The 19,569-nt window shown below is 39.3% G+C and overlaps 1 protein-coding gene across 2 annotated transcripts in view; it reads left to right on the top strand.

Annotated features, from left to right (window-relative positions):
* Positions 1-19,569, top strand: part of SAMSN1 (SAM domain, SH3 domain and nuclear localization signals 1) — a 63,791-nt gene that overhangs the window by 19,383 nt on the left and 24,839 nt on the right. Inside the window, exon 1 of one of the 2 annotated variants that reach the window (XM_014872986.2) lies at positions 10,510-10,728. The exons of the other annotated variant lie outside the window; for it this stretch is intronic. Within the exon in view, the coding sequence (XP_014728472.2) occupies positions 10,672-10,728 (57 nt within the window). The 5' untranslated portion in view covers positions 10,510-10,671. Of the gene's footprint in view, positions 1-10,509; positions 10,729-19,569 lie in introns of those variants that run through there. 2 annotated transcript variants of the gene reach the window in all.

The following is a 19,569-nucleotide window of genomic DNA, read 5'->3' on the forward strand; positions in this document are numbered from 1 at the left end:
AAAAAGACACAAATCCTAGTGAACTTAAGAACATCCATTTTCTTGATGCTTCAGAGTCTGTAGAGTTTTACTTTTTCTACCATCACGGGGACCTTTATTCAAGAAACAGTTACAGCAACAAATTGGTAAACATTAGAGGGCTTGTTTCAGTCAAATACAAAAAGTGAGAGAAAAACACCTCTTAAAGTGCAAGTCTTCTCTCAAGCTTTGTGCTGGGAAGACAGAAAACTGGGAGAGTGTCCAGGTTCTCTAAAGATGCATCATTGCACTGTGCTGATAGCAAATATCTGCCACTACCATTCCATTTCCTACAGAGATTTTTGCTATTTCTTGCATAGTAACGTAAAAAATTTGGTGTCCTCATCTGTGATGACTTTGACCATGCAGTCTTAAAGCAGGTTTTAAAAAATGTGAAAAATCTGATGCTGTTATTCTTCACTGTGGTAACTCTTGTCCTATTTTTATTTTTAATACCTGACTAGAATTTTCATAGCTATATAGAAAATAATATCATATTTTCCATTAATCTTAGAGGCATGTATACCTAACTCTAGCAAAAAGCTTCCCAAACTTTTTCTGCCAAAAATTTCTGGGCTGTTTTGTGAAGTTGGATTGCTAGTACTTGCTAGTATATATGAGGCAGAACGATAATGAAGTGAATTTATTTGCACTAAAAGATGTTTTAAAATACCACAACATTTTTAATATTGCTACAGATAACTGCAGAAGAACATTGTGATTCACCTCAGCAGATTTCATGGGTTTGCTTCTGGCATAGCTGCTGGGTCCTGCACAGCTACAGCTAGAGAGAGAAATGAAAGATTTTGGGTTTCTGTCATGAATGTAGTATGAAGGGCAATGTGATCATTGAAATTGGAGGGAAAACTATGTATTTGGTAGACTTATTCTTTGTAAATAGCATATGAATTCTCAATAGAAAAAGAAGAGTGCTACCTGCTTCATGAAACATGATTAAGAGCCAAAATATAATTAAGCTAAGTGACGTTGTTGGTAACAAACTGTCTGGTGAAAGGATGACTTCCTGCTAGCCTGCTTCAGAACTGCCAAAATGATGCACTTTTGCATGCTGAAGGAAATAGATTGCATTGTCTATCTGCTGCTTTATTTACTTACTCTGTGGCAATATCATCCTTATGTGGATCTGCGTCAGTGCAGTACAGATGACATTCTTCTTGTTTTTCGGGTTTTTTTAATGAAAAAAAAATAAAATTAAGGATATTATTTCTTCCCGTACACCATACAAGACAAAACAAAAAAAACCCAAAACCCAACACATTACTCTGCTTGATCTCTTGCTGAATGAATCAGCTAATACAGGCTATGCTTTCATGCTGTGTTGTGCTAATGCATTATCTCGTGGTGCTGGTAGGGACATCTTGACCAATGAAACCATCAGGCAACTTTTAAAATTTTTACAATGCAGTTTATCTCCTCACACAAAGTAATGTCGTTCTACTTCAGTGTAGATTCACTGCTGAAACCTAAATATTTTCTAGATCTTGTGCTTGTTGAGTTGGTGACAAGCTTCTCACTTGTAGCCAAAATGTTTAAATCTTCACTGTGCTTGCAGTAGCTCAGTGCACTCTTTGTGTTTGCTCATCTTCATGCAGGAGAGCGAGCAAGCTTAGCTTCAGATTTCCTCAGAATCCCTGATGAAGCTGAAATTGAAGTGCTACCCATGTGGCTAATTGGGTAAGGATTTTGAGGCTTTGGTAAGGAAGCCACGGCTGAAGATGACTCAAGGATCCTTACTGACCTTAAGTTACAGGAATAGCTGAGTGGTGTCTAGCAGTGCACACCACAGTGCCTGATGCTCCTTGTCTTCTCTAGATGATTCAAATGGCTCTTCTTTTGGGGACATCAATTTTCTGGTAGTTCTGAGATGGCTCAGAACCTGGTGAAGTTTGCTTACTCTTGTGAGTGTAGATTAAGCTTGTTATTCTCTTTAGTAAGTCACTTTTGTATAAAGTGCTCCCTAAAGCCTATTTGTGAAATAAGCCTTTCATAAATCAGAAGAAATTAGTTCTGTTTTCATCTCCCTCACATAGAAGTGAAGAAAAAGTCACATGATATCAGTGTTCAGCAATGGCACAAATGGAAGAGTGAGGCACTAAGGTTTCCAGGGCTGCAGCATTATTATAATGAATGTGTTTCAAAGCCCTCTAAAAGAAGCACTTCTGTTGTGACATTCTCCAAAAGCAGGGCATGTATTGCATAATTCCAAGCTTGTTTTTAGGAACTGAAAATTTAATGTGAAAACTGTGTGTTCATCCAACTTGGAAAAAATACTTGTGGGTGAAATGAACAAGAATGGGGCCTGAAAAATAAGACTGGAAATGAAACAATGAGCACAGAGTAGACACACTTGTATTTCTGCTATTTAAATACTTTCAGATATATGGACAGATCATTGGAAGACAAAGACCAGGGCTTTTCAGAAAAAAATGAACAGTGATTTGTATCTGAGTAGTCACTTTTATTTTGAAAGGAATTCACCTATGGTAATGAAATTTCTGGACCGTTTTTCTGTAGACATTTAATTGATTGAAGAAGTTCACCTTCCTAATACATAAGGAAAGCAAATTAAAAACTTGAACATAACATAATTCTTGCTGGAAGTGCTTATACTCCAGTCCATTTGAAGAAATCTGGCTGAATAATTTTTGCAAAATAACCGAATTAATTAAGTTAAATGATGTGAAACTTCTTGTTCGCTTCTACTTATCTTTGATAGCGTAGTACAAGAAATGATGACAAACTGTGTGGGAAGTAGGAAAATCAAGAGTTCAGATAATGTAAGATCATGAGACAGAAACTTTTGCAGATATCTTGAGGGTTTCTATATTTAGTTCTAGATTGCGTAAGTGTTTTAATACCTAGATTTCCTTCTTCATATTTATGCTTCGACACAACTCCCCTAAAAAATTATGGCAGGATAGTATTCAGGTTTTCCAGTCTGAAAGACATGAAATCAAACTCCCCAAACTTTGCTTGCAGCTATATTTGCTCAAATTTTCTGCACATCTATCCACAGGGTCACACCCTGAGAATTACATGCAGTCAATGATCAATTGCAAAGTAAATAACTTTTAACACAATTTCTTAGTGCTCGCCTGAGCTAGAATGACAAAATAAATCCTTGCTCCAGTTCCTTACAGCAGCATAGCTTCTTTAAACCCATGAATCATGATCCAGTGATTAAGGATGTAGATAATGCAGATTCAATTCCCTGCACTACTACAGACCTCTTGTGTGAAATTAGACAAATCACTTCACTCGTCTGCCTCAGGCTTCATTTGCAAAATGGGGATGGTGTGCTCTTGTACACATCAGACGGGTGCTGCACGAGCAAGGATACACATTCCAGCTTGTGCCCCAGAAGGGCAGCAGTTCAAACAGTTTATTTGCAGGCTCTGACACTGTCATTCAGATTCATAGTTTGCACTAAATTAGACAGGCATTCAGTAGAGAAAATGTGGTTAATGTTAAAGCTGTCTTATTAAAACTGCACCACGACACACATATGTGTAGGGGTGAGAAATCAGGTATCACAGACAGCAATAATTCTGCCTTGCCTTGGCTTCAAAAGTTTGTTTTCTTCCTCTAATGAGTATGTCTGTGTGTGGTATCTAAGGGTGCTGATTTTTAGGGGTTTAGGTATTATTCTTTCCACCTCTACGTGTGTTTGAACCTAAAGATATTTCAAAGGTTCTTGTGAACTTTCCCCTCACAAACCAGAGGAGCATAATATCAATAACTCTCCACCAGTTTGTACATATATTAAAAAACCCAAAAGACTTGTTGTAAACTCGGAGGCCTAAATCTAACTTTCAGAGTTTCTTCCTGGAGTAAGGATCCTCTCCAGTTTGCTGTCTGTAGCTCAGTAGAACTTTTATCAGATCATGGAGCTGTTTTCATCAGCTTCTGCTTTCTGTGGCAGCAGTAAGGCAAAGGAGACAGAAAACAAATAAAATAATACATGTAATAGAAAAAAAATGAATCATATAGGTGAGAATAGATGGTAAAAACATTCTCTAGAAAAGAGGTATGCAAGGTGTGAATCAAAAGCTCATACACTTCTTGTGAAGTGAGAGGGGAAGGAGTTTGATAATAGACTGAAAAAAGGTAAAGATTGGTGGAAGGAATATGGAAGTGGTATGTTTGTGAAGAGGTAAAAAGCATTAATCTCTTTCTACAGAGCACAGTTTTGGAGACAGCCTTCTATTTCCATTCCCTTGTCTCCCCAAAGACAAGTTACTGACACATAAGTAATTACCTTAAACATACTGAGCACTGTGACTGTCCCTGTGAGTGCCTTTAGCCTACAGCCTGAGATAAAACACATTATCTTAAACCCTTATTGAAATAAATTTATGTGACTGGGCTTCACTTCTTGTTGAGGGGCTGAAAGCAAGTCCCCACCCTCCTAGTGAGGCTCAGCTGACCTGGGGCAGCTTATTCAGTTGTGGCCATTCAGCCACAGCCTGAAGCATCCATGAAATCCTTCATGAGGCAAGAGAGGCACTAGCCATGACCAGCACAGGGTGCAGCAATCACTTTGCCAGTCCTTGGTGCCAAAATCCAGCAGGAAAAGCATCTCCTCTTCTTTGGCAGGGAGCTCAGTGTGGCTGCAGCTTGCCCACCCTCCCTCACTCCTGCCCTGGATGGATCCAGGTAGCCTCCTACATCTGCCAGACAAGCACAGAGCATGAGTCAGGTAACCCTACACTGAGGTTCAGACCTGGAAATAAGAGAAAATCAGCCTCTCAAGCCTCATCCCAGTGTATGTGATTTGGCAGGTCTGCTGATGAAGATAGTTTGACCCATATCCTGACAGATTTTGAAGGTATTGCCATTAATGTTAGCTTGCTACAGTAAGCCTACAGCTCTAGTACAGAGGCTGGGGAGGAGAGGAGGGAAGATTAAGATTTAAAATTATCACCTTTCCTCAATGATGAAGGTTCTGTTTCTGCTGGCTATCAGTCAGGTATCACATCATTTAAACGGGTAGAAATAGATTTTTAAAACCAATTACAAATAAAACCATCTTGTCTCTCTCTGTCACTTCCAAATTACTATTTTCACCCATTTTAAACCATGTTAAAGGAGAAGGAGATAACAACATTTTCCTCTAGAATCAGTATGAAATCCAAGCCCTGTAAATGAATGGATGTGCAGGATGCTGTATTATTCCTTTTCCCGTTAGCCTTTGCATAGCAGTCCCAACACTGTGATGGCACAGCAATGTGACACTCTGACACCAGTGAAGAAATTCAGCAGGAGATGTTTACTTGGAAAAGATGGTTCCAACTGCAGAGTGTTCTGACAGCAGGCTGGCATTATAGTTAATCAGAATTTACTTCTGTTGATCTTGATTCTAATCAGAGATAAGCTGGCAGACATCATGTACATACCTTGAAAAAAATCTCCTGCTGCACTGTCAGTGCTCCTGTGTTAAGCTGGTCTTCTAAATACCGAATGATGCATGTCATGTTTTGTGTATGAGATTAAAACAGAGAGCCTAAATTTATTTTATATCGGTTTCCTTTATTGAAAAATCTCATATCTGAGCTTTTTAAATAGATGTACAAGGCAACCGTCACTATTTATCTGTAAGTACATTTCTGGGAGGCTGAGCTTCAGCTGGATGACTATAAAACAATTCATACAAACCTGCAAATTCTGTGGATAAAACGCCCTTGTAGCTGATTAGTAATCACAGCGTTCACTAACAGAATCCACTGAGATGTTCTAGGTATGAGCACTGCAGTGTAGCCTTGATTTTAACATTCACTCTGAGAAACAGTGCTCTCCTGCACGTCTGAACTCACAGCAGCAGCATCCTGCCAGTGGCTTTCTGCTGCTCATCACAGACTGTAAAGTGTACTCTGCTTGCAGAGTACAGGAATTGTACAGGAAAACCACCAGTGACGCACGTTTCTGTAGTAAATTATTACACAGATGCTGGATAAGACGGCTTCTGCTTTACAAGACACCAACCTTGCTGACTTTGAGTTTTCTCAGCAGGAACACCTGGAGGATATAGACACAACTTTGGCTCTTACTCTTCAAGCTAATAAGAAAGGGATTTGTTCAATAGGTGAAAGCCAATCTCCTTGAGAATCCTTATGTCACAGTAGTATAGATTTTTATTAGTGTTAGGGCTAACCTGACATAGTGTAGGTATGACTGATCTGTTCATCTACTGCTAATGCAAGAGAATGCGTTGGGATCAAAGCTTGAGATAAGTTCCTGGTACTTCAATTTCCCTTTAGACCAGGTGGTGTTGGGAACATGCCAAGGACACAGTCTGAGGGCCTGGAGATGAGACACTTTTTCTTACTCACAGAGCATCAACCACTCTTTTGGACCAGACACTTCTTTAAACCCTGGTAGTGGTATTCTATGGCCTGTCCCTGCCATAATTCTTCATGACTCCATTGACCTTAAAGGCAAAGGATTAGCATAAAAGAAGGAAGAATTACAGTAACTTTTTTTCAGGAAGATAAGGAAGTTCAATAGTCTGAGAGGCCAAAATCACATTTTCTGGGACCTGGCGTGATGAGGGTGTTTCTGCTGCTCTGCATCCTGATGGTTGCTCGAACAAGCTTAGAATCTCACTCTTTGTGGTGTCCTATGCCTTTTCATTTTATGTATGTCATTAAAAATCCACCCAATGTAAATGATTTAACAAAAATTAAGTTTTTGAAGCATAATTGAGGTGTTATTCACTTTGCTGCATAGCCGGATTTCATAAGTATTATACTATATATGGGATTGGAGTCCTCTTGATATAGGATCAACACAGCCACAAATCAAAACTGTATGCTTAAAATATTCTTTAATCATGTCCTGCCTCTCTAAGACTCTGAGTTTTTGTAGCTTCTCCATTTTCTACTCCTGATGAGGAAAGCACAGGGCAGCCTATTCAATAGGAAATCATACACCTTGTTGCATGAAGTCCCTAAGTACTTTAGACCAATTTTCAATACTAAGTCCTGGATGAGGAGTTTTCAGAAACTGTGGAAGTCTTAAAGATGGGGCTTTATGAATCCAGTTCCATTCCCCAGCATCCCAGTGGAAAATCACAGGTTGATCTTTGGCACTAATATTAAAGCGAGTGTGCTGTTTAACTAGTTACAGCCCAGCCTTCAACCTCTGTCTTCTTTCATGGGTTGTTGTCAGTGGAGGGAGGGCTTGATTTCACTTTTCCACACTTGTTCTTTTAGTTTCTGAAGAGTCTTTGCTGTGGTGGTTTCTGGAGAGAGCTCTGCTGAGGATTAGGAGTAACTATAACTGTGGCTGGCTCAAATCAGACCAGGAGAGGGAAGTATCTAGCTAAATTCTGGCCCATAATTAATACATTTGAGGAAATTGTGTTCTGCTCACGAACACTCCTTGAGGAAATAAAGATTAAATTTGTTGCGTAAATTATTCACTGCAAATTATTCACTCAGCTACACTTGCTATTCTGAGATTTCTGCAATATCTGAGTTAGATGGCACAGGGAGACACAGGGCCATAAAACCACAGGCTGAAGGCAGGATTCCTTTCTCGTTCAAAATATGTCTTCTTTTAATTAAAATAAATAGACTCAGACACTCTGGGCTTGTTTAGTATTAGGGAAAGCAGGTATCTTTGAATCTCCAGTTAAACTTGGACCAGAAAAAGTCTCATTTCATTTGCTTTTTGACAAGTGGCCAGTGTGCTAAACGCTTCAATCTGCTTCACACCCTACTTTCTAGTTTTATCAGAATAATCAAGTATTGAAAGGATAAGTTTACTCTTGCAGTTTAATCTGGAAGTGATCTCTCCTCTCAGGGAAGGTAACTGGATGGAGCCCTGAGGGAATATGATACCATGTGGGAGGGAGGCACATAAAGCACTTGAACATCCAGGACCATTCATCACGGTCCATTCATTAAAAGTGAGTAATGATAATAATGAGCTATAAGGGATGTTGCCTTTTATAAATATAATGACAGTGGGAATCATTCTCATGGGGTCATCTTAATTATTTTTAAGTGGATAGCCTTTTTGCCCATAAGACTTTCCAGATAAAAGAGTGACATTGCCTGGTTGTTTCAGAATAGAGGAGTCAGTCCAAGCTTCATAAAAATTACCTGAAAAACTTCTATTGATTTCGCTGGGATTTGGATCAGATTCAAAGTCCAGCAAGGAAATGAAATAAGTTACATGCAGTCGTGTCCAACAGAAAACTAAGCATAAGAATTTTTCTTTTAATTTTACACAGGTACTCATTCCCCTTTGAAAAATTAGCTTTAAATACAGAGGATATAAGCACCAAGCTTATTATTAATTTTTAATTCCGAAGGGCTCCTTTTGAAACTTAATGGTTAACTAAATTAACTTAATGTTATACATGTTTGATTTTCTTCACTTTGTTACTTTTTAAAACTGGTGGGTCAACCTTCCAAGGGCAAGAACATAATCAGGTCAGCCTTCAAGCTGCTATAATTTTTCTGATATGTGGATGAGGAAAGGAAATAGATATGGGTGGGTACTATATCTCTTGAAATAGCCTCTTTCTTCCTGTTTAACAATAAATATTCTACAGAAAGGAAGCTCATATATTACTCTTCAGCTGAGTTCCCATTTTATTAATCATGAAGATTTTAACAGTGGCCTGAGACAGGAAATCACAGTCTAATGATCAGCAGAGTCTGATTTAATCCTTACGTTTGGATCAGATTAAAAAGAAAACCAATATACTGCAATGTAAATCTATGGAGATAATAATCAAGTTTAATTACTGTTAAACATACATACAGCTTTTGTAACAACTTATGGTCCTCCTGAATTACTAAGGCTGATTAAATATCCAAGGTAAAACCTCCTTCTCCATAGAAACTTAAACTGTTGTCTCAGGTGGTGTTTCAAATATAAGGAAAAATATCTCTGACTTAATCATTGTTATTATTTAATTATTATTACTAATCTCAATTATTAGGAACTCTGATGGATATGTTATTTTCAATAATAAAACCCTTACATTCAGCTTTGGTTCAAATTAGTGTTATTCTGATTAAAATGTGAAGTGAAACATCATGGTCTGAGGTTCAAAACATGGTCTACTGCAACCCACTAACTTAGAGAGTTTTGGGCTATATTTGACAGAATTTCAGTACCTTAACTGCAGTTCCTCCTCCCCTTCTTACCAACCTCCATCTTAGAGGGCCTGGAAAGGAAAACCTCATTATTAGTGTATAACAATTATTCCTTCATCAGTCAGTCTCTGTCCATCCAGCTGCCCGTCCATCAGAACCCAAAATACCCTTCAAAATTCTCTTAAACATTTAAAGAGAAATCCAAATAGCAAACCAAAATTCATCTGATGAGCATGTCTTATCCCTCCTTGGAATATTCATATGGTAGAAGAGAAAGAAGAGTATTTTTTAAAGAGCTTTTATTTATGCCAAAATTATGAGTTAAGGCTGCTTAGAATATATTGGCTTGAAAAAAGATAATTTTGAAAAAATAACAAAATTTTGGAAAAGAAAAATTACTGAAGTTTTTCTTGGCAATTACTCCTGAACCTTTTTCTTGCAACTTACTAAGATATTTCTTTTACGTTTATAGTAATCTTAAATTAAGAGTTAATTGAAGCTCTGTGGGGAGCCTGAAAATTTGGAGTTTGGAACTGAAAATTTGCCTCCATTGCTCAGCAAAAAGTTGGGAATATTTCATAGTTTCAAGGTTTGTGGCCCATGATTCACAACAAATAAGTTTTACTTAGGATGCTCAAGACTTTTGTTTGTTTTTTTAAGATGAAAAAATTCAAGCAAAATGAAGCTGGAATTTAAGCAATTTTAATAGTTCCACTTTCTCTTAGCTTTTGGGCTGGTTTTCAAGAAGTTGTAGAGGACGCCTGCCATTTCCCTCAGCCTCTTTATTTAAATTCTCCAAAGACTTGCCTTTTCTCCTGTGACTTTTTCAGCAAACCAAGGGAAATTCTGTGGTGAATGGCAAGAAATTATTTAACCATGCCAGAGAAAAAGATGGTAATTCCCTTCTCTACCCTTTAGGTAATTCCCTTCTCTACCAAACAGCAACCTTTAACCTCATTGCTTTTACTGCATTGCTGGAGAGCCAAGAGAGGAATGGAGGAGTTAGGGGCCAGCTACACCCACAGTGTAGCTCACATCTGATATCAAGAATATCTCTTGGTCCTCTGAATATCAGCACACCTTCTTCACATTCAAGTCCCAGCACAGGTGGAAATAAAGATGCACTTAGAGCCATAAGGCTGAGAGGGAAACATTGAGAAAGGAAAAGAGAATTATTTTCTTGAGGTTGTCCAAAGTCTTACCAAGGCCTGATGGTGACACAGCAGCAGATAAGTTTTAAAGCATCTCTCACTTTGACCCCTGCCCTAATTTTCAGCTCATCTCCTTAGTGCACCTCTCTCTTTCTTATCCCCGTCACTTCCTCCTCTCCTTCCTCACCCCCTCCCCAAAGGAAGAATTCAGTTTTACTCCCCCCTGCATCAAGGCAGCCGTGTGAAGTCACATCCTGACAGAACAGGGAACTGCAAAACCCATGTGCACGTCCGGAGTGCCCTCCCTTGCTCTTAGTTTGCTTACAAACTCATAGCAGTTGCACATCCAGTGGATTAAACGTGAGCTAAACATGCTGAAGAGAAAACCATCTAACGTGTCTGATAAGGAGAAAAGTCAAAAGCCAAAGGTAAGAACTCCTCATTCTTATCATCAATTAATTACAATATCAGGAATTCTTAACAATTTTTAATATGAGGGTTTTCTCTTAAATCCTAACTTCAGGGTTTTCTTATGTACTTGCAAGTACTTCATTGCTATAATCTCAGGAATCTGTTTGCATATACCCACTTTCTAATAGTAGAGATCCAATTCAAGGAATCATCATTGTGAAGCTGCTATAGCTGTGCTAAAGAATTCTGCTGCTGGACTTTGTCTGTTGTTTTATGCTCTGCACCAGTCTTTTAGCAGATGAGCACACAAAATCCCCTTTCTCCATTGTATCTATAATAAACCAATGATGCCCCAGAAAGGAGCATTAGAATCAGTGAAGAATTAGAAAAGCTATTCAATTTGTTCCTTATTTTAATAAATTCGCTTTTGCATCACCATAACCACAGGAGAAGAGGGTACTTGGCAATCAGTGTTTGTCATCTTAATTTCTCTGGGAATCATTAAAATATCAGTCTGAAAGAAATACTCTGAACAGATTGACCATGTGCTGTATTGCACACTTTCCACAACCTGGAATTGTAAGAATGGAAGTGAGAGTTTTGCAAGATGCATAAGGATTTGTCCAATGCTCGGGATTTATTTTTAGTCCCTGGACTGAGTGCAAAATGACCTCTGTGCATGGTATTGTACAAGTGTTGTACAGTATTGTAAGGCTGCAGTGCAACAGCTACTGCTCGACCTGAGTACTTCAGTCTCCATTTCTGCCTCAGTTTATTGGTGCTGAGAATTTAACAAGATTAGAAAAGCCTTTAAGTATTCTCTGCTCTCAAGAATGAGTGTCTCCCAATTTACAGATCTACCTTCTCATTGTTGGGGAATAGACCTCCCTTAGTGACTTCTGCATCCTAAGAGATTTCTGCAGACACTGTTTCTGCAAGGATGCCTTCTGGTTTTACACAGCATTGGCTTTTGTAGATTGTGCTTGCAATTTTAGACTATGACTCACTAACAATTAAAATTAACGGCTTTTTCCATGGATTTGAAGCGATTTTGATAACATTTACCCCACATTTTAATATATTTTCAAGCATTGCACTGCTTGTTGTGGTATGCATTTTTTTCTGCTCATACTTTTTAACGGAAGGAAAGAATTATAATTAATATCTAATTACATTATCAGTTAATCAAGAAATGACCATGAAAGCCTCTGGGGATGGGCTTTGTTTCCCTGTCTGTAAAATATTTTCAAAAGCCAGTTTTGTTCACTCTCTTCTTCCAGAATAAGGCGTTCTTTAACAATAGTCTGATTTTTATTTTTAAAAGCCCAGTCTTGCACAGAACTGTGTAAACTTTCCACGGGGAGAACACCTTTGCTGAATGTGCTGCTCACAACCAGGGCAGGGGAGCAGGCAGCCCCACGTTGCATAGAATGGGAATCTTGGTTTGTTGTAGCACGTTTCGAAACTTGTCCCAGGGAAGCAACGTAAATGCTCAAGTTGCTTAATGCTGAGTTGGGTAAGAAGGGACCCAGGTCCTCACCCCTTGAAGTTACAGGATTTCACAAGTGACCTCTGTAGGTCACGTCCTGGCTGGTCCTGCTCTGTGACACAAACATTTGGTCCCTCCTCATGCTCACGGGGCACAATACCATTGCCACTGGGCAGGTCTTGGGCTGCCTCATCTTGCCTTTAGGCCACTTAGACATCCCAGTGTCTCCAACACATCCACACAGACCTGTGGGAGAGCCATAAGGCCTCTTTTTCATTTTAAATGAAAATCAGGTTTTCAGCCTTAGACCCTCAAAGGGGACACCAAAAATATATTTTTAGGTAATTGAACCTTAACCATGGTGACTAATTGTCTTTATCACAACTGTAAGAGTTTCTGTGTGTTAATTAGTATTTCGCCAATATTATCTTTTTAACCCTTTTCTTTTTATTACTTTCTAATGTGAAGAATAGTGGCATGAATTGATGCCTTTTGATAAAGAAGAATGAATATCACAGAAGGCTGGTGTTAAAGCCTTTCTCAAGGCAATTTTCTGTCCCTGCATAAAGCCCCTCATGTTGGTGGGCAATTCAATGACCAGTGCAAGAGTAATACAGGTTCAGTATCTCACTGTTCACTATGTGCAATGCATTTAAATATATTTATTATTGTGGTGCTTAAGGGACTTTTGCAGGTGTGTTATATGCTGCATAGACAAAAATCTATTTTAATACTCTCAGTGTACACTACAAAAAAGTTGATCTATGCCACAAAAGAATAGTTTTGCAAGGTTTTTTTGTCATGCAGCAAGATTTCAGTAGTGCTGCAGCCATGCTAATAACTTCTTTGAATGTCTGGCAGCTTTTGTGTATTCGTGGGTATGCATATAACTACTGAATGCGTTTATATAAATAAACATTTATTGTTAGGCAGAAAGACATCTAAACCAGGTGTCATTCCAGAGAAAACTAGGAGAGAAATGAGAGAGAAACACATTCCAAGGAGATACTGGAAGGATTCTGATCCTTTGCAAATGTTTACCATTGTAGCTGCACATACTAGTGTACATTTATACCTTGTATAATAGCTGAGGAAGCTGAATTATAAAGGAAAAGTCCTAAAGGTTAAAAATACCCTGCTTAATGTTGAAGAAATTCAACCATTTGAAGGGCTAAACTCTCTATTCCAAGAGTGTCTAATCTAACCTATGTGTCTATCCAGGACCTTAAATGACTTTCTATCACAAGAGAACCTGTGCATCTCCCACCCCTTCCTTTAGGGAGTCCTTACCTGCCCTCCTTTCATTTCTGCCAGATGAGACACGGCTTGGTTTGCATGGTGTAGCTGCTCAGAGCTGTGGAAATGTCTGTGGGCAGGTGAGGTCAGACAAAGCAGGTCTTGCACAAAGCCCTGAGGTCCATGGTCACGCTGATGGCCGGAGCAGCTCACTGCAGGGACAGCGTGTGGCTCCTGCAATCCTGGAGCACTGCAGAGTGGGAACACGAGAGGGGAAAAGCGTCCTAGATGTGTTTCAGCTATGGGGCTGTGCAGTCTGTCCCACCACCCCTCAGAGAGCTGGGGAGGAGGAGAGCAGTTGACCTGGAGGATGAAGGAGAGAGTCCTGAAATCACCTGGATTTCAGCCTCTTTGAGCCTTATGATGTTACAGATGTCAGTGCATCTGGGGAGTGGAATGAAGCAGATTGAGAATGATGGTAGGAAAAAAACACTCTAACAAATTACACAGGTTCTAGTCTTCTCTTTTGTACACCCTTCAGGCAGCACCATACACATAAAACCTCATTAAAGCACTTCACAGCTATTCTGCATTCCACTTTGCACTGTTTTACACATTTGTCCAGGTGCAAATAATCTGTAAAACAACCCTGCATTGTCTTGCCCACTTGCCAGCACATGTAACGTGATGGGCAGAGCCTACTCCTTTTCTCTCTCTCTGTCTCTCTCTTCCCCTTTCCTCCGGACACAGCAAACTTGAGAACTGCCTGATGATTCTTGGCTTTACTTCAACGTGAAGCAAAGACGACTTTGTGCCATTTTTTTCTGGCTTGACTGAAGAAAGTCTTGTGTCATTATTCTACATGACAGTTGATCTATGTTTATGCTAAAGGTTTGAGACGTTTTTGTTTCCTTATTCTGCTTCCAAATGGATTTGGTGCTTTAAACTCAGCTTACTTCTGATGTGTAAGACAATTCAGGGTCAATGCCTCTACATTTTGTTTAGGCAAAAAGATGTCCAAGCTTCTAATTAAATCAATATTTGCTTACTTAGGTAATAAACCAATTATTTGTTTTCGTGGTATGAGGAAAGTGGCAAATCCAACAGGAGGAGATATTTTAATATGCAAATTTATTCCCTAGTACAATTTCATACCAGTAATTTTATTTTTCATAAGCTTAAAATGAAACCCTGACATTGCTGAAATCAATGCACATTTTTGCCACAGACTTGAGGCCAGAATTTCACCTTTTTATATATTCTTCACAGAAGGCCTGATCCTAATTCTGACTTAAATGAATAAATTAGCTGTGATCCCATTGATTTCAGTGGGATTATCTGAGTAAAGTTTATCGCTTGCCTAAGTGTTTGGAGCCTGTAATGCAGCCAGATGCTATAAGAAAGTTTTCTGGTGCCACATTTTTCTCAGACAGCGGCTCATGCCTCTCCAATGGGGAATACTTATTAAAAAAAAATAAAATAGAAAATAGGTACAGCAAACCTAAACACCAAAAATAATTTGAGATATAATGAGATCTTCTGTAGGACAAGATCTGCAGTGAAGAGATTGCTCAGTGTTAATGAATATTAACTAGGATTTATCCTTGAGTGGGGAAAGCTGAAGGTTTTAATTTTATTTCAAAGGTAAAGACTAGTAGAGTTATGAAGTTTTATATTCTTTTCTTTCCCCCTGAAATTTCAAGTGCATAATAAATGAGCCACTGCTAATGTCACAGATGCTAATTTTCACAGCCATGACTGAAGTGATGTTCGTTTCCATTTGCATTTCATTCTAACAATGATGAGAGGTGATGAGTTGATGATAAGCTGTTTTCACCGTACTGCCCGCTGTGCAAATTTATGCTTATAGGCAAAGATGACACATAGTTCTGTCATTAAAGGGCTTTACTGCATTGCCTCTTGAAGAAAGACTGTTTGTCAAAATCCATTTGAACTCTGGTAAATAAGCAGGAACAGATGACAACATCTGGGAAGTATTTTTAAGAACCTGGTTTATGGTGTAAATACCTGTGGGCCTTTGGTGGGAGGGGTTCAGAGAAAAAATAATGATACTTGTAAAAAACATGTGTGTGTAGATGGGGAAAGGAGGGATTGCAGGTGACACTTCAGAAGGTGTTTTCTGTCTCCCCTAGGCTTCATAAAATACTGGAACAAGGTTAGAGTGAACCTTGGGTTATTTTCCTTGTGTGAGGGGGTGGTTCTACAATCATATTACTGTTCCTCTCACTTCTGCTTTTCTTTTTCTTTATTTATATTCTCATCATGCTTCTCGGTCATCAGCTAATCATTTTTTTTTTTCAAGAGCAGCTTCAGAAAGTTGTGTCTTAACTTTATTAACATATCTTTTCTAGAAAGCTATTGAAATTCGAGGAATTTTTTTTCTCAGCAGGAAGTTAAGGTCCAGAGTGTTTGTGGGGAAAGAACAGCCATCTCTCACCTGGCCCTTGGCAGGAGGCTGATTAGGATGACCACACTCCCCATTTTGATGCTCACATCAAGACATAATCTCATTGAGGACTCTCACAACTCTTGGCTAACTTCTGTTACAAAGGAAAAATAATATCTGTGGCTTGTTCCAGTACTGATGTATTTTGTGTATTCCCTTCATTAAATAATCTTTTACATTTTCAGCAACTTTGAACAATACTCATTTAATTTTCTTGTTTCTTACCTGTCTTGGTTTCCTTCACTAGCAAGGCTTAAACCCTTAAGAGCAGAATATTTTAAAACAAGTGAGAACAATCTTCTGAAGGGAATATTTGCACATTAATATTCATTTTGCTTACAGTAACAAATCCAGGGTTTTATTTGTTTTCTTAAGCAAGTAGGAGCATTTCAAGAAGTCTGCTTGAACCACCTTATCCAGGCATTTTTAGAAACCAGACTATCAGCCACAGCATTATAACTCTGCTCTCTGATAAATAACATAGCACAGCCACCAAGGTGACATAAATCAGCATTAGTTGTCTCCTAATTCTTTAAGAGTTGTTTAAGAGTGGTTGACCTACTTACTGTGTTTCTAGGAAAACCAAAATACCCCAAAGTAAACACTGGTCAGGATATCTGTCATTGCTGGGAAGAAAGCAGTAACAGTGTAGGGGCAGGACTAGCAGAGGATGTGGCCTCCAATTTCCTGTACCTCAGTATTCATCTACTAATCTATGTCACAGCATAAATTCAGACAAAAGCTGTTATAAAGTCATCACTTGGCAGCTGTATAAGCACTTTCCAGGTGGCTACAAACACTTCAGCCAGAAGAATCAACCCATTGCTCTGTGGGCAGAACCAGCTGGGAATACCCACTCCTGAGAAAGGGAAAAAAGTCTTCTGAGTCTCTATAATCACAATATCCCTCAAGCCTTCTCTCCTGAAAGGCTGCAACAAAGGCAGCAGAGTTACTCCAGTTGTTAGAAACAGTTATACTCTGTTCCACAAATTGGCAGTGTCAGTGGTTTTGCTCAACATTTGCTGCTTGGCACCAGGCTACAGATTATATACGCTCTGAATATTTAGAATATCATATGTCCTTTAAACCATCCTAATGGAAAACTTTGTTTCATAAATCAGATAGAGGTGTGTTGTGTGTGTGTTGTTATTCCACAGGAAGATGAACGACCACTTATCTTTTTCCTAAGTGAAATCTCTTCTGTATTCATGCTTACTCTTACCGTTGTGGCTTTTTTTTTTATTAAACTGACAGTGCACCCAAGAGCATGTTCTTACTATTTTTCTTCTTCAACTTGAGAGCTAAATTCCAGCCTGGGAAAAAGTCTGGAGACTTCTTCAGGGAAGCTGCTTCTTTGACTATGCACAATATATACCTTTCTGCCAGTTTTTCGTCTCCATACTTTCTTTGGTTTATTCCATGGGTGCACAGAAATCTGGATAATGACTTCACCTGTACAGAGTCTTCAGGCTGCTTAATAAGCAGTCATAACATCTTCTGGGCCCTTTCTGGAAAGCTGAAAGTCAAGAGCAAAGGGTCTTCTAATCTCATCACCCAGCACTGAAGCTGACAAGTTTTCTCTGGCAAGAAGCTGTAGTGACCTGCTGTTTTACACCATTATGTCTTCTGGGTGGAGTTTTAGTCCTTTTGCTACCCTTCGATGTCTTCATCTCTTTTATCATCTTCACAAGAATAACCATGTAACCTAACACTGCTGAACTTGATTTCCATGAAGTGCTGAATGGTCACTTCCTTGAGAGCTGTAAGAAGTGAGAGTTCCTCTACTCGTCCATGCTGACCTCATCAGAAAGTGTGGCAGGTTTGCTGTTCTTCCAGGTATGTTCAAGGACAAGTGGGACATGAGTCCCCAAAGACTTGAGTACTTGGCTTTAGGTTTTTCTGCAGTGTTCCCCATGGCTTCTTCAGGGAGAATATAAACACTAGAGGAGTTCTGCTCAACCAGAAAACATGGTGAGGTTTCATGTCTTCCCTCTACCATTATGTTAGAGACAGGGATGGAGATGTGTCACTGCCAGGCTGCAGCCATGAGATAAAGAAATCAACTTCACTTAGCAACAGCCAAAAGCAGATGTGTGAAGAGGAGACAAGACAGTGGCCAAGACAGCTGAGTGAGCTCACACAGCTTCTGTGCTGCCTCCACCTGTGCACAGGGGATGCTCGGCTCTACTGCCCCTGAACTGTTTCACTCACCACAGCTCTGCTCTTTGGCTCTTACTCTTCTGTCTCTCTGCCTCCTTCTCTAAGATCAGATGTAAGGTTCAAAAACCACTTCAAAAAGCTGGAAAGGGGACATTGTTCACTGCTGGATAAGCAGCTCAGAACCTCTGTGGAGGATGCATGAAATGGCTGATGATGGTAGAGCAGGCATTCAGCTCTAGCACAAGCAGGTGGCAGGGCTCTTCTGATGCTGGCTATTGGCATGTTTACATTATTTTCTTTCTGTCTCTGTAACGGAGTTTATATTTGCTTGACTAATATATCTTGGTAATTGTGGTAAAATGTTTGAAAATGTCTTTGTGTTTGCGATTTTAGCCAGTATCTGAAGGAATGGGAAGAGGTAACATCTTCCTACCCCTTTGTGACAGTTTAAAATCGTGTAGTTGGCACAGTTCCCTTAGGAATTGTCCCCGATAGGGCTGATTTCAATAGGATTTGGAATATGTCCTTAAATCTGGGGCTGAAAGCACACCTCAAAGCCCTAACAGCTGTCGCTGCCTCAGCAGCAGCACCTCCCTGCTGTCTTTTCACTACATGTGGCTCTCATGGAGGTTGTGGGAGCAGGGCAGGAGGGAAGTGCTCAGTCTCACTTTTCTCATGTGTCATGATGAAAACACACTTCAGGCACCTGTGGTACACTTGTTTTTCATGAAATGAAGCTGTAGTTTTCTACTGCGCTGTCATCACAAGGACCCATGCCACAGAGATAATCAAATGGAGAGAGGGGAATTGATGTGCCCTTACTGGCACCTCAGTCAGGTGTTGATTGTATGAATTCCTTTCCTGGAGTGACTTGAACAGAATCAGATTCCTAGAATTACCTTTTTTCCTAGGATTGCGATTATTGAGTTGACACTACAAAGCAAAGATGGAATTTAATGCATTATAACTTGTGCACTAAGAAGGATTCTTACACACTCCCAAATCATATGGAATCCCTGAGCTGGCAACCTTCTTTCAGCTTCCATACAAAACCAAAAGCTTGCTGAACTTATGAGTTCAAAATTCCAAGGGGCATATTTAGGATTCCCGTGCATAAATTGTATGAGCATGTTCAATTTTGAAGCCTGACAAGCTGCAATGAAGTACCACATGTGCCTTATTCAACTGGACAATAAGGATAACTTTGGCCTGTGGATGACAATAAGCCAATGTTGGGACACAGCCATTTGACAAGGGAAGACACGAGAAAGAGAAAAAATGGTGACCCTAGTCTACATTTCAAAGGAGTCAAAAGTTAACCCACTCTGATGAGTGTAGTATTTTATTTCTTTGTTGGTTTTTTGCTTTGTTTTCCAATATAAAAATAATTTAAATAAATGGACATATAGATCTGATGAAGCACTCAAATTCACAGTGACTGATGATAGATGCTGCACTGAATTTTGCTTCTCTACTGTAGTGCATCTCCATTAAGGCAATTTCAGA

This window comes from Sturnus vulgaris, chromosome 2 (genome assembly GCF_052056855.1).
Source record: "Sturnus vulgaris isolate bStuVul1 chromosome 2, bStuVul1.hap1, whole genome shotgun sequence".
NCBI lineage: Eukaryota > Metazoa > Chordata > Aves > Passeriformes > Sturnidae > Sturnus > Sturnus vulgaris.